This window comes from Sitophilus oryzae, unplaced genomic scaffold, assembly GCF_002938485.1.
Source record: "Sitophilus oryzae breed Bouriz unplaced genomic scaffold, Soryzae_2.0 scaffold_1743_pilon_pilon, whole genome shotgun sequence".
Lineage (NCBI taxonomy): Eukaryota > Metazoa > Arthropoda > Insecta > Coleoptera > Curculionidae > Sitophilus > Sitophilus oryzae.
Genome location: NW_022146439.1, coordinates 216,983 through 231,647, shown reverse-complemented (window position 1 = coordinate 231,647; position 14,665 = coordinate 216,983). Strand labels below are relative to the sequence as shown.

The following is a 14,665-nucleotide window of genomic DNA, read 5'->3' as shown; positions in this document are numbered from 1 at the left end:
GACAATTATATACATCCATAGTCTCTAAGTTGGTAAGCTGACTGTTTTGATTAGATGCCTTTTTCTTGCATGTTTTTTTTATTTTGTATCTAATGGCAATTTTTTTTCTATTTTGGTTTGAGTAAGGTTCTTCAAGACAAGAAGAGATGACAATGAGTATCTTACATACATAAGTTCTGTTTTGTGACTTTTTATTAAACTTTATAATAAATATTATAATTATAAACACGTGTTTTATTAAATTTATTAATATTTACTAACGCTTTGTGAATTTACAAAAGTAATTGCAAATTCACTATATAATTAAATGTTTTAATTTGTTGTTACTCTACGAGTATAGTAATATTACAAGAAGTTGGCGATTTTAAAAGATATATTTACAATGAATAAGTAAATTTACTATGAGATACACATTTTTTACATAAATTCACAAAGAATATTGGTGAATATAAAGATATATTATATATATTTACATACATGCCAGAAATTAGCCATAAAGCGATTTTACAAACGAGTTGTAAAACTAAAGAACGGATGGTAAATTTACCACAATAATGTGTGGCAAGAAATAACCATCAACATTGTTAGTGGAGTGCTTTAAGCCCTTATGGGATACAAACCTCGGAATTCATTTACTGTGAACGATTTTTTATAAAACTTTTTGCATTGTATTGTTAATAAGATATATTACAAAGTTTACCCATTTAAATTCGTTGCTTTCCCTTTAGTATTTAAATAATCACACATATACAAATGCATACATACAAGATGGCTCCGTATTCCGGAAAAGCTCTGTAAAAGGATTCCTATTTGAGATTTTCACCACAAACCTTTTTACTAAATATATGGTTAATGGTAGTTCACATTTCAAAAATATTTTTTGAGATATACAGGGTGAGTCAAATATATATCATTTATTTATTAAAGTTCAGTGAATTTGCTACAAAATTCCGGTTCCAAAAATATCCTAATACCATAGAATATACTAAATGGTCTTTGAGTTATGACCACATCCATGACGACGTCAATCTAGACGTCCACGAACCTTCGTATAAGAACTTCTAATTGAGACGATCGACTTATTGTAAGTATATCGCTAAGAAACCGCCGTTTGCCAGTTTTTCAAATTGATAATGAATTGCATTTAAGGACCGCGCATATTAACTAACGGACTACCAGAAGAAGATTAAATGAAGTAAATCTTATGTCAAGAAGGCCTGCTTCGGGACCAGAACTTGCTAGATATGTTGACTAGGCCCATAAGCAAAGCATGTAAAAATTACGAAAAAATGTTAGTCTCTTCTTTAAAACCGAGTATTTCCAACAAAAATAAAGCTAATGAGATGAAACAAAAAACAAACCATGGAGAAAGGATGTATCTAGATGATAAAATGATTTTTAAATTTCTTGCTGTTTTAACATATTTCACAGGGTGTTTCAAACTTTCACCAAAATATCAACATTTTGTTTTCCCTCGTATAATTAACAGATGGGGAGTTTCATTTTTAATTTAGAAAAAGATAGTAAAAAGTCAAATAATTTGAAAACACATTTCTAAAAAAATCATCAAAATCGGATCATTAAAATAAAATATATTAACCTTTAAAATACATCAAAGTTTTAAGGTTCTCATTTTTCGTGCCGGTGAATGTATTTCAAAAACTATACATTTTAGTCATATACATTTTTAATGAAACAAACATTTATTTTTTTACTAGAATCCAAAAATCAATTAATATATAGGGTGTTCCATTACAAAAAACATAACTTTGATGTATAACTTTTTTTGGGGACACCCTGTAGAACTCTACATAATTTTAGAAAATGCTTTAAATTGACTTACAAAAGCTCACAAAATTTCATTTCAATACAAACTTTTGTTCTCCTTGCAAAAACCGCATCGTATATTACGCGCCACCCTGTATAATTCGATTTCAATCAAAATTTCAATGATCAAAATATAAGCAGAATAGGTATAGCTTATGCCTTAGATTTATTTATTTCAATAAATTTACTTAGAAAAAGAATTAAAAAAATCAAAATCTTAAGAAGGAAATAATTAAGGATTTACTAAAATTACTAAAATAAAAAATTAAAAGCAACGAAAAAAAATGGGTAAATATTTTAGTATTTTATCTATAAAACACAATACAGAAGGTTTCATATTAATATATTCACACTAATTGAATTCCGAGGTAAAGGTCTCTGGGCACTCCACTATGTTATTAAATTCACAAATTAATTTTTTCAGCGTGTTGCAAAAGTTGCACGACAAGTTGCAAACAATTCATGAATTTACTAGTAACAGAACCATTTTCAATGTAAAAAAATAAGAGTAAAATTGCTGTTAAATTTTCTGCTCGAATAAAAATGTGGTGTCCATAAAATAAATTTCCTGTTTCGAGTTGCGAGAGAGCGGCGGGCGCGTCCATCCAAATACCTTTACGAAGTTAAAAAGAGTTTTTTGCATTTTATTCGGGAGTTTCGGCCGTGCGGAATCCTTAATAAATTGCACCATTTATATGCCGTCGAATATGCTTATCTCCTGTTATTTATCCGTCAGAGATTCTTCAGCATTTCTGGAATAACGCTTTCCTTTTGCTACACGGAATATGCATCAGGGTAATAGGAAAACATGCATCACCTTGATAAAGCATATTTATAAATTTATCTACGGATCAACAATGATTGAAATAGTTGGCGAATTATTTCAATTCAGAGTTGTTCATTTTTTTGACTTTTCCATATCTTCTTGAAGATTTACAAGTTTTGACGTTTTATTTGTAAAATTGGCATATTTTTCCATGATAAATCAAGGAAAGAATTACTATTTTCTATAGGCGTGGTGCATTTCAGTTGATTTCAACAAATTCCGACCGCAGCGCTTCAACGGCAGAAATCAGAAATTATCAGTACTATGTATTTCACGTCGCCGTCGCCGTCATGTTGATCGCATTAAAATATTATTGAAATCGTGGTTTTGTCATAATATTTAAGTATTTTAGTTTTTTGCTAGCGCAGTTATTGAGACTATAAAACACTCAGGTACGAGGTTTGTGTGATGTAACGCTGCTTCGGGTAGTAAAAAATAAGTGAAAAAGAATTCGAACTAGGGGTCGTTTTATGTTGCGACAATTTCAAATGTTAATAAAATGCCGAAAAAATGTTAAAGCGTAAAGGAGAGCGTAATTAAGGCGCTGTTGGGTTCAATAACATTCAATAACTCGACTTTCCCCGATTTTCAACTCTCCCGAAACAACATTTTATAGCTTCATAGTTTCTCACACCCATTTGATCAAAAGCAAAAATGGATTCAAGCAGTTCGAGGAAATAAGAGAGTAAACAAGTCCCCATTACATAATTAAAAAAATTAAACAGACATATACTATGAGGGGATAAAATATATTTTGCAATATTAATGGTATACTTTTTTTAAACAACTAGTGATTAAATGTTTTATGAACATCTTCTAACATTATAATTATGTTCGCAAAGTGCAGGCCGTCTGGCACGAACTAATTGCTACAACAAAACCTGAATTTTTGATTAAACTAAGTAACAGCAGATAAATTTATATCAGTTGAAATACATTTACCATGGTAGAATTTTGTAGGAAAATTTACTGCTCTATTTTTTTTTCGTGAAGGTCTGAAATAGAACGTAATTGGCGAAATAAGTTTTATTCTATACAGAACAGTTAATATTTATAAAGGAGACAACATGTTAAAGTGAACAAATTAAAAAAATTACATCGTTATAAATGTATATTATATATAATGTCAATTTTCAAAACGACTTGCTTTGTGTATTAATTTCTACAGCATTTATAGTGCTAATATGTCAAGAATTAGATTATAAGCAAAGTTTAATTCCTAAAGTAAAATATTAAGTAAAAACGACGTTCTTTTAAATATTCCTTACAATTAAACGTGGCAAAACTATGAAATTTCTATGAAAGTTAAGTGAAATTGAGCATTCAATACGGTTTCAGTGAATAATAACTCATTTAATATAACTATTATTAGATGTTGCTCAGTAGTGTAAAATAGGAATAAGATGTCCGAAGTACCTGCAACAAGAAAATAAACTATAATATTAACTAGTCCGTAATAATAAAATATTGAATTTTCGAAAGTGATCTTCAAAATCAGTTGTTCGTTAAATATATAGGTGCTCATAAAATGTATCAAAGAAAAATACTTTAAAAATTGCTAATTTGACATTTTGTAGTCTATTCTTTATTGTTTCAATAACAGACTTCCAAAAAATAACATTAACCATAAATTATAAATAATATATAGAGTTTTGTGGGCGTGTTTATTTCTTGAAAAAAAAACCTTGAGAAGGTATTTATCCACTAAAACAATTTATAAAAATAAAATAGTTGTTTTTTTCAATATGTCAGAGCGTTAGAATCCAAAGAGAAATTAGCTTGTGACTGGTCCGTGTTTTACCCATAATCAAAGTTGTTTAATCAACAAAAAAATCTTAATGATTAATTTTCAGAGAAACGTTAGCAGTCTCCTTACGTCACGCGTCGTCAGAAACCAAAAAAAAACAATAAAAAAAATCTAAATGTTTCTACAACAAAAACTTCTACAACGCGATTGTTTTATAACGGGGGAACATATTCCCCCAAAGCTTGATTTTCATGCCTCCATTAAGGCCGGGACACACCTATCATGCACGTTTCCGATCCGGCTCCGGTCCGATTTTGCCCCAGAAGCGGATCGCTGTGGGATCGGAAATGGCGAGTACACACATGTCATACATGCTTCGACTCCTTCGCGATTTCGGGCTTCGGCTGGATACAATCGCCAGTCTTGATTCAACAATCATCGCAAGTCGTCTGCGCAAAATGTTTAATAATTTTAGCAACAGTGATTTAGCCATGGTGGCACTTTGTTTGGAAGAAGAAGATGAGGAAAACGAGAAAGCTTTTATAGAGAACAGCCAAAAAGCAGATTTCATATCTTTGTAGTCGGAGTTTCGGTACTGCTCTTTGGTCTGGTCATACAGCACTGGATATTTCCTCAGTTCTTCAATTAGTTCCTCCGGTTTTATCGTTGACATTTTTTTATTATTTTAGTAAAAAACTAAAAATAACACAGCAAAAAAAAATAAACAAAATAGTTCAAAACGACACTCGTCCCACAGCCGGCATCGACGAATAGACAGGCAATCGGAACACAAAAGGATGCAGGAACGGAGTCGAGTAGGAGCGGGGATGAATCACGTATCGGAAAGGTGTAAACTACGCCGGTAAAAATAACGTATGATTTCCCTCTCATACAGTCGTCCGACTGTATGATCGGAGCCGGATCGGAAACGCGCATGATAGGTGTGTCCCGGCCTTTATCCGTTGATACGATGATCCGACGGCGCTCTGACTGGTCATAGCATTTTCGCGCCACTTTTCATCCGTACATTTTTTTACTCCAGCCCGTCAATGGAGAAAGATCGTATAATAACGGATGGCTTTGACACTTTTTAGATAATTCTAATCTAACCCCAATAAAAATATAATAGTACAAGAGCTAGCAAGGTCGGGAAAACGAGAATTTTAAGAAAGCTGCTTCTTTAAAATATCTTTTGCTATGCTCTCCTGACCAAAGTGCAGGCCGTCTGGCAGCCGGTAGACTACTGCGCATCATATCTGTACAGGGTATTTTCGTGTGTTTCATGGGATTTCTCGGTTATGAGTAGAGATACAATGATGCGATTTTCACATTACTTTGCTACTTTTTTATGAAACTAAATATGCTACACATAAGTTTGTCCTAGCCTCATTAGTTCCTGAAATACGGGACGAATTTATGGTGCGCAGTAGTGGACAGATGTTGAATACAGATATGATACGCAGTAGTGAACGCGCTCTGTTCAGGAGAGCATAACAAAAGATATATTAATAAACCAGTTTTCTTAAAATTCCCTCTCGAGAACGCTAGCTCTTGGATTATGAGTAAAATCATGAAATCGTTATGGAAATGAAAATATAAAACGATCCCAATCACAAGCAAATCAGACATCCGATGAATGGAGACATGAAAATGCAATAAATTTAAAAATTCCGTAGTTTTCTAACCAATCGAAGTCTTTAAATTCAACCAAAAAAATTAATATCGTATAATCGTATCGTCGCGTCGGATAACGGATAGATGAAAATCAAGCTTAAAACGTTAAGTATTTTTGTTGGCTTTGAACATTTATTTATGAGTAACAAGTCCACTGACAAGTTGGTTACGGTTTAGATTTTAACTCAAATATATGTGGAATTTTACAAAAAATATATTTTCTTAAAGTTTTAGAGTTCTGTTTCAGTAATAAATTTATTTTTTTATGATAAAAGATAATTTTTAAAAGGTTCGAAGAAAAATAAAAGTTACTTTAAACGCCGTTTAATTCTACTTACGTTTAAAAACACCTGTATCGAAAGTGGAATAAGGCGACCAGCATGTATAACTAAAGGCTCTTTAACAGAAAGGAAAGCTATAACCATCATTTTTCTAAATTCCAAGTCGCAATCCAGCCAATAAGGGATCTTAGGTATAGCATTAAAAATTCTGCTACTCTATAAAACATCATTTAAATTAGCTTCTCAAATTAATTCAGATCATAAAGAATCAAGTATTAAATGAAGCATGCAGTTTATTAGACATAAATATGATTTGTATAAAATAATTAAAGTAACTTTTAAGCAAGGAAACAAGTTAATGATAATAAGGTAATTCTGTATTGAATTTAAAAGTTATTGATACAAATTTTTAAACATACTTTTTTTTCTAAAAGAAGTCAAAAGTTGCTTAATATTACATTTTTGAAAAATAAAGATATTCTATTTACATTTAAATAATTTATGTCAGCACACAACAGCAAAATTGATATAATTTTTTATTAAATATTTTTTTAAGTACCTATTTGTTAAATTTACAGTTTAAACCGGAAGTAAAACAAAAGTATAGTGTATTTGTTACGATATCAATAGCATTCTAAATAATATGAAAAGTAGGAATATTACCTTAAACGTTAATTCTGTGCCTATCCAGCAGAAGCCTGACTGTTGAGTAAACATAGCAAAGAAATAGAAGAGTAAATAAAAAAATTCAGTACTGCCAACTTTTATCTGAAAATATATTAATACTCATATATTCTCGAATGTAATACCACAAGATGTTTCGTGATTACCGAATAATACTTTTACCTGACACGAAATGCGTTACCCGGCAACACTACGACTCCGAAGGAGGGGTAGGTTGCCGGTATCGCATTGAGTGTCAGGCAAAAGTATTAGATAATCCCGAAACGTCGAGTTGTATTCAAACGATTATACAACGAAATAAAGTACATATATCCCTCTTATTTTAAACATTTACCAAATCTTTCTTTTGCCATGTTGTAATAAGAATTGACGGGATATTTTATGGGACTGACAGAAATGACTTCTGAATTAATATTACAAAAAATGACAATTACAATATGAGGTCCGTTCTCAGAAGAATTCCTGACTAGTCAGCACGTTTCTCATTGGTTAAAATGCGTAGAAACCTGATTGTTAGTCTGGTTTCTAAGCATTTTAACCAATGAGAAACGTGCTGACTAGTCAGGGATTCTTCTGAGAACAGACCTATGGCCACCAAGCGATAATCACTTAAATTATTATCACTTATTAATCACATCTCTCTATATAGGAAAAATATACATAGAGTTTTATAATCGTAGTAAGTCTTAATAATATATTTTGTTTTTAAGTTATTACAACAAAACATTATTTATTTAAAAAAAATTACAATACAACAATACAATTCCTTATTCTCCCTACGCCATATATTTAATATGACTAAATAACATAATTATTTTTATTTAAGAGATATATAAATATCTGATAATATAAAAGATTTCAAGCTTCAAGCATAGATACAGAATTAGTCAATCTTGCATTGTAGAACACTAAGTAAATAAAGTATAAAAAGGAGAAACATTCAGTAAATAACTAGTGTAGATAATGTAAATAAAATGTTTGTATTAGTTTAATATATGAAAGGATTAGGTATATAAAATAGCATTGATAATATATTATCCGTATTTACGTATTTAACACAGCGGTATAGCTTGACCCCGGCAACTGTACCAGTTAAAATTAAGTAGAGATTACCATAATGCTGCAGGAGATAATCATGTATGATATTAATTTATAATTTCTAAGATGCTTTAATATTTATTTAACTCATTTGTAACTAAAATAGTAGTTTCATAACATAATTTATGAATATAGGATAGTCGTTTTCTTAATTATAATAAAGATAAATTCCTTTAGAGGCTTGGATAACGTTCATTATCTATTTTGAAAGTGCTAATATATTTAACAATAATCCATATACCTTGAATTATGTTAGATGAATATATTTAGAATACTGTTTCTTTTTTGTTTTTTATACGTTAGCGAATAGTCATTGTGTGTAATAAAGGGTGATGTAATATAGGCTTCATGCTTGGTGTCTACATTATTCGTTGAATTGAGACCAAAACAGTTGTCTTCCCTAAGTAGATAAATATAAATCAATAAATTTTATAGATCGGAATTACTTATCTCACGGCAGCAACTAATCGAAGGAAATACCTATAAATTTATTGCTATATCTGCTATCAATAAATGTAAAAGAACATTTTTATAAAATGAAACATAATTGAGTAAATATAAATAACTTACTCGTAATAACTGGTATAAAATCGTACAGAAAATAAAACCACCTCCTATAAATAGCGCCAAAAATGCAATGTGATATACGTCTTCAACCATTTTTGTTATTCTAAAATATTTTATACTATTTTAGACATTGTAAACTTATTTGCCACTTCAACTTAAACCACAAAATGCAAAAATAAACAGTGTTTAGTAGGGAGAAAAAACAGTATACATATAAAAACAAATGACAACACTAAAATAATAAAATAGGGAACTGTAATATTTTACATTCTATGATTTGTCTTGGAGAAATATATTGTGTGATATAACATTTTCTGCTTCATGGCAGTTAATTCTGAGCAAGTTGAGGAGAAGAGGAATAAATAGAAGCCTTCTGGCATTGGTAAAATCATATCTGAGTGAGCGTGAGTTGATTGTGCAGTACGAACACGCAACCAAGAATTTGGAACTGCGTAGTGGCGTCCCTCAAGGCTCAGTTCTTGGGCCATTTCTGTGGAATCTCTTATATGACAATCTATTGAGAACGGAGATGCCAAAGGACGCTAATTGGATTTGCAATTACGATATAAAAGGATTAGGTATATAAAATAGCATTGATAATATATTATCCGTATTTACGTATTTAACACAGCGGTATAGCTTGACCCCAGCAACTGTACCAGTTAAAATTAAGTAGAGATTACCATAATGCTGCAGGAGATTATCATGTATGATATTAATTTATAATTTCTAAGATGCTTTAATATTTATTTAACTCATTTGTAACTAAAATAGTAGTTTCATATCATAATTTATGAATATAGGATAGTCGTTTTCTTAATTATAATAAAGATAAATTCCTTTAGAGGCTGGGATAACATTCATTATCTATTTTGAAAGTGCTAATATATTTATCAATAATCCATATATCTTGACGTAACGCTAATTGGATTTGCAGACAACATAGCAATAGTAGCAGTTGATAGGAGTGAGGACTGGCTCATGGAAAAAGCTAATCTGGGTCTAATGAGAGTCTTAAACTGGATGGACAAAAACTGTCTCAGTCTGGCACCGGAAAAAAACGGAAGCGGTCCTCCTGACTAAAAGGACTAAGTTGAAACCAGTGCATTTTAACCTGTTTGGAACACGAATTGTACCTGGTAGATCATTAAAATATCTCGGGGTGTGGCTGGACAGCAAGCTCAATTTCTCCATACACGTACACCGTACCATAGAAAAAGCGGAAAAAGCAATGTCCGCCCTTTCCAGACTTATGCCAAATATAGCTGGTCCAAGCGAATCGAAAAGGAAAACACTGGCATGTGTAATGCAATCCCAGATACTCTATGCTGCACCAGTGTGGAATAACGCAACAAATAATAACGTACTTACCAGGAAACTCACCAGAGTTCAGAGGCTAATGTCCATTAGAGTAACTAGGGCCTACAGGACAATCTCAGCTGAGGCAGTCAGAGTGATAGCTGCAATACCACCCATAGACCTCCTTATCAATGAAAGAGCCAACATATACAACAGACAGGACAGAGCCACGGCGCTTCAATGTATTCCTATATAAAAGGAAAAGAACAAATACGGAGATTTGTATATACTGTGAAGCAATAGATGATGCTGAACACACGATTTTTGCCTGTCCTAAATGGCACGACGCAAGACAGATATATGAGAAGGAACTGGGGAGGCGGTTTACTCTGGAGAACTTTGCCTTGGACATCATGGGAGAAGAAAATGAATGGAAGATGACTTATAATGTTGTACGGACGATCATTAGAACCAAGGAACAGGAAATGAGAACTTTGGGACAAGTAGAATGGTAAGCCAGCTACCACATTGAAGTAATGCGAGAGCAGTTCCAGCGTGGAGCATGGATTGGCAAAGGGGGGTTTTTAGTCGGTAAAAACCCGACACGGCCCACGACCATCCAACATCGGGTGTCTTTTGAAGATTTTCCCCTCCATAAAAAAATACATTACCAAAAAAAATATATATAGCTCCATTTTAGCAAAAAAGCAAGTTTATTAAAAAACAAGAAAAAACTTTAATTAAGGTAATGTAGTTTTTTTATTTAATAGGTATCATCGTTCCAATATATTTTTTTTTAATATGATTTAAAATTATTAAGTACCTTTTAACTTCAACATAATGTTGAATGCATTGCTTCAAATTGTCTTTCATTTTCCTAGTAAATTTCTGGTCAGAAAGTTTCAACGAATCTTCTTTCATTCTTAAAACACCTTTAACAGTTTCAAACTGATTTAAATGTTCCAAAGTATACGTTAAGATATCACACTGCGCACCAATAGCAATCAACAAATTTTTAGCAAAAGAATCTATGTTGATGATGTGAAAAATAGTGTAAGCTATGCTTATTGTTTGACAACCAGTGGTTATTTCAAAGTAAGGTGTAACTGAAGAGTTGTACGGGTACCATGCTTTAGTCGGTAGCGTACGTTCATTTTCGAATAACGGTTTTAAACACCAAAATAGTTGGGTAAATAGACCTAAAAGTATTCCAAAGAAAAAGAGACTGTGTCCAAAAGCTTCTGCTTTTTTGCCTATTTCAAAATGCTTCCTACATTTCACCTAAAATAAATATAATTCATAAGCATAATATCTCAACATTAAACTAAGTCTGTTAATGCGATGTCATTTTAAGAAAAATATCACAGATTTATAATTGCTATATCTGCTACTGAAATGTCCACGAACAGTGATCATAAATATAAGAGATAGAACAATCATAAATATAAGAGACAAAAGATATTTTGAATATATTTTTTTATTTTTTGCTTCTGACAAAGGGAGGAGATATAGGCGAATTTGATATATTAATAAAAATCCATTGGCAAGCTGGTTACCGTGTTAAACGCAGTGGTGTTTACAAAAAACATCTTTTTTATTTTGTAGATTCGGACAAAATAGTAGGTATAATGTTTTATTGTGAGTAAAAATTACACTTTTAGTGACGAGGCTGTACGTTTGACCGACATACAAACCAGGCAGAAAAAGTCATTTTTACTCTGAATAGAACATGCTATTTTTTTTCAAACGCCACAAATACTTTTTAAACAATTTCAAACGTATATAAATAGTATATATAAGGCGTCTAAATGCAAAACCCGACAAATCACACATTTTTGAAAATTGAGTTCTATACACCATTTTATTGGTTATCCAAAGAGCTATCAAATTTCATAATATTTTCTTGCAAATATCGACATTATCTATATGGAAAATCTGGTTTAAATGCAAAAAGCGACAAGTCCTATCAGGATTTAAATTCAAACACCGACATGTACCTCGTCAGCCAATGGAAATGACTTAATCAGGTCACATGCCAATGTGACCTGACTAACTAAGTGAAGAAGTTTTGTTCTGCTGAAATTTTAAATTTTGATGCTTAATCTTACTTAAAAGCTGTAAAAAAAAAGTATCTTATTATTCTTTACCTACTTTACTTTATTTTCCAATAAAATTTCAATAAAATAACATAATCCATTTAATTTTAATTACATTCAAGTACGTTCTTTGTCAAAACCCTACATGTCACAGCTCTTTACATGCAAAACCAGACATGTCTAAATTAAAACCCCAATTTACAAGAAAACTACCTGAGTTAGATTTTTATGCATGATATTTTCAAGAAATAATGCGCCGGAAAAATTCACTGTTTTAGATTTATTACTTCTTTTAATATTCGTAATATTTTAATCAATTTTTGTGTATTCTGTAAAATTTGTTTCAGTGGACTTACTGGGTTTTGCATTTAGACCCCTGATATAAAAATAGATATTTTTTATACAAGACGATAAAATGGTATTTTATCGTCGACCGAAAAGATTAATTCACGAGCAATGAAATCGCGAGTGAATTAATTTCTAGAAACGATAATGCAATTTTATCGTCGTGTATAAAACAATATTTTTTTCCATAGCGAGTTATGTTTTAAGAAACATTCAGAAATTATTATTCCAAGGAATTTATTACGCGAGTAGAAAAAATAATGTGCTGGGTTGGCGTTGGTTTCTATGTAATTTGAAAAATAAATAAAGCTGTCTCTTTAGTTGTCAGTTTTGAGTCAATATTATTTAATTCTCTTTCGTGTCGATTGCTGATTGAATTGGAGCCAAAAATGGCTCAAAACGAAATAAGTAAATTACCAACAGATATTCAGGCCGAGGCGACAAACGCCATATCCAAACTACTTCCATTTAAATCCCGAATAACTTATGAAAAGGAATACAAAAATTTTCCAAAATGGAAGCAATTAATCACGTCGCAAACATTTTGCGCACTTTTGTGACGTTTGAAAAAAAACATACTTTTTTTTCAAAAAATACGACATTTAGTTTTGATTTATCCTGGTATATTATTAAAATATATAATAGGGCAGCAATATAACATAACAATTAGTTTTGAAAAATATACAATAACTTGTCAAACTTTACTAAATCTATGTGTAATATTACATACATACCTGAAATAAAGGGTTCGATTTAAAATTACACAAAATCTCTTTGATGTGATTTAAGTGCAAATAAAAATTAGTACTTTGAACCAAAGTTACTACAAACGTACAAGTTATGTACAGGGTACCAGTTACTTCCATAATATCATTCGCATTGGCTATCATGTGAAGAATTAGCGGCAACAAAAATAGTATGATCAAACCGAAACCGAAGCAAGTATAGAACGAGTATACAAATTTAAATTTTGAATAGGGATCTAGTTTCCAAAATCCAAAATAAAGAAATAGTTGTTGGTTTCTGAAAAATATTTCAGATAGGTCGATGTGTGTATTAGACGACATGGTTGTCTTTATTAAAACTAGTGTTATATCTCGCAATTGACTTTATACCCTTCTTATTTTTCAATAATTTATGCCTGTGTGCTGTCAATCATAACAAATAAAATCGAATGACAAGTAGCTTATTATACCTTATTAAATCGTCAGAAAATGGTCTTTTCACTATGATTATAAAAGAACCGATATTTTCTAAGGCGTTTATATGCTGATCTTAGTGGTAGTATTATTTTATTATAAAATAACACGATAGGTACTGAAGTTCCAGTTAATGAAAAGTTCAATAGTCAATAAATGCAATTTTATTCCATTTACTAATAACACCCTATTCATTCGAGCTTCCCGATTATTAAATAGCACCCTCGGTATTATTTTACTTTATTTGAGAGAAAATTACACTCTAAATAGAATTACATATCATATGTCAATTTTTGACATTCTTGCTTAAAAAAAATCGTATTTTAAATTTCAATCTAGAATGCCATGGCTGTGTTAAAAAGAATAATTTTTAATCAAGGAGCCTTCCCAACAAACATGTGAAGGTAAAATTACGTTAAATTAACCACCTGAACTATTATTGACTAACTGATGGAAATTGGTCGAAATTTCCAAGAATTGACGTTAAAATTCCCAAAGAGGGGAATAAAACTAAAGTAATTTGGAAGTTAAAAAAACAGGTTAACAGGTTATGTCTTGTATGAAATATGGGCTATGAAGTCAAAAATAACCGACCTGAGGTCATAACATGGTAAAATAAAGGTGAATTTTACTAAAAATAGTCTTAATTTATACCACCTACAATTTAACATGGGAAAGAAAGATAAAGAATAAGGTAAAGAATTTTTCTTTTTAATATGTGTATGTAAATTAATTTCCCAATAATGAAGACAAACAAGTGTAATAACTGGCATGGCCGTTTGAACATTAATCCAATATGGATGAAATACCTACATATATACATGCACTTCCTAGTAAATGTAAATATGTTATTGGTAAGAAGTGGATTACTGGATTCCCAAGATAATTATGTCTGCGGAGAAAAATTTTCTGTGAGATGTAAATATGATAGGCCCAAAAAAATTATGCGCCATTAAAATTTTATGTATTTTCAACAATTAATTTTAGAATCAATCGCTATTTTCAAGGTTCTAACCTAACTT

The 14,665-nt window shown here is 31.1% G+C and overlaps 1 protein-coding gene across 1 annotated transcript; it reads right to left on the bottom strand.

The window, feature by feature from the left end:
- Positions 1-4,021: 4,021 nt before the first annotated feature.
- On the bottom strand, positions 4,022-13,511 carry LOC115881842 (odorant receptor Or1-like). Its single transcript, XM_030899535.1, has 6 exons — positions 13,305-13,511; positions 10,827-11,284; positions 8,708-8,807; positions 7,019-7,123; positions 6,413-6,571; positions 4,022-4,069 (listed from the first exon to the last, which is right to left on the bottom strand). The coding sequence occupies exons 1-6, from the start codon at positions 13,509-13,511 to the stop codon at positions 4,022-4,024; spliced, it is 1,077 nt and encodes a 358-aa protein (XP_030755395.1).
- Positions 13,512-14,665: the final 1,154 nt, after the last annotated feature.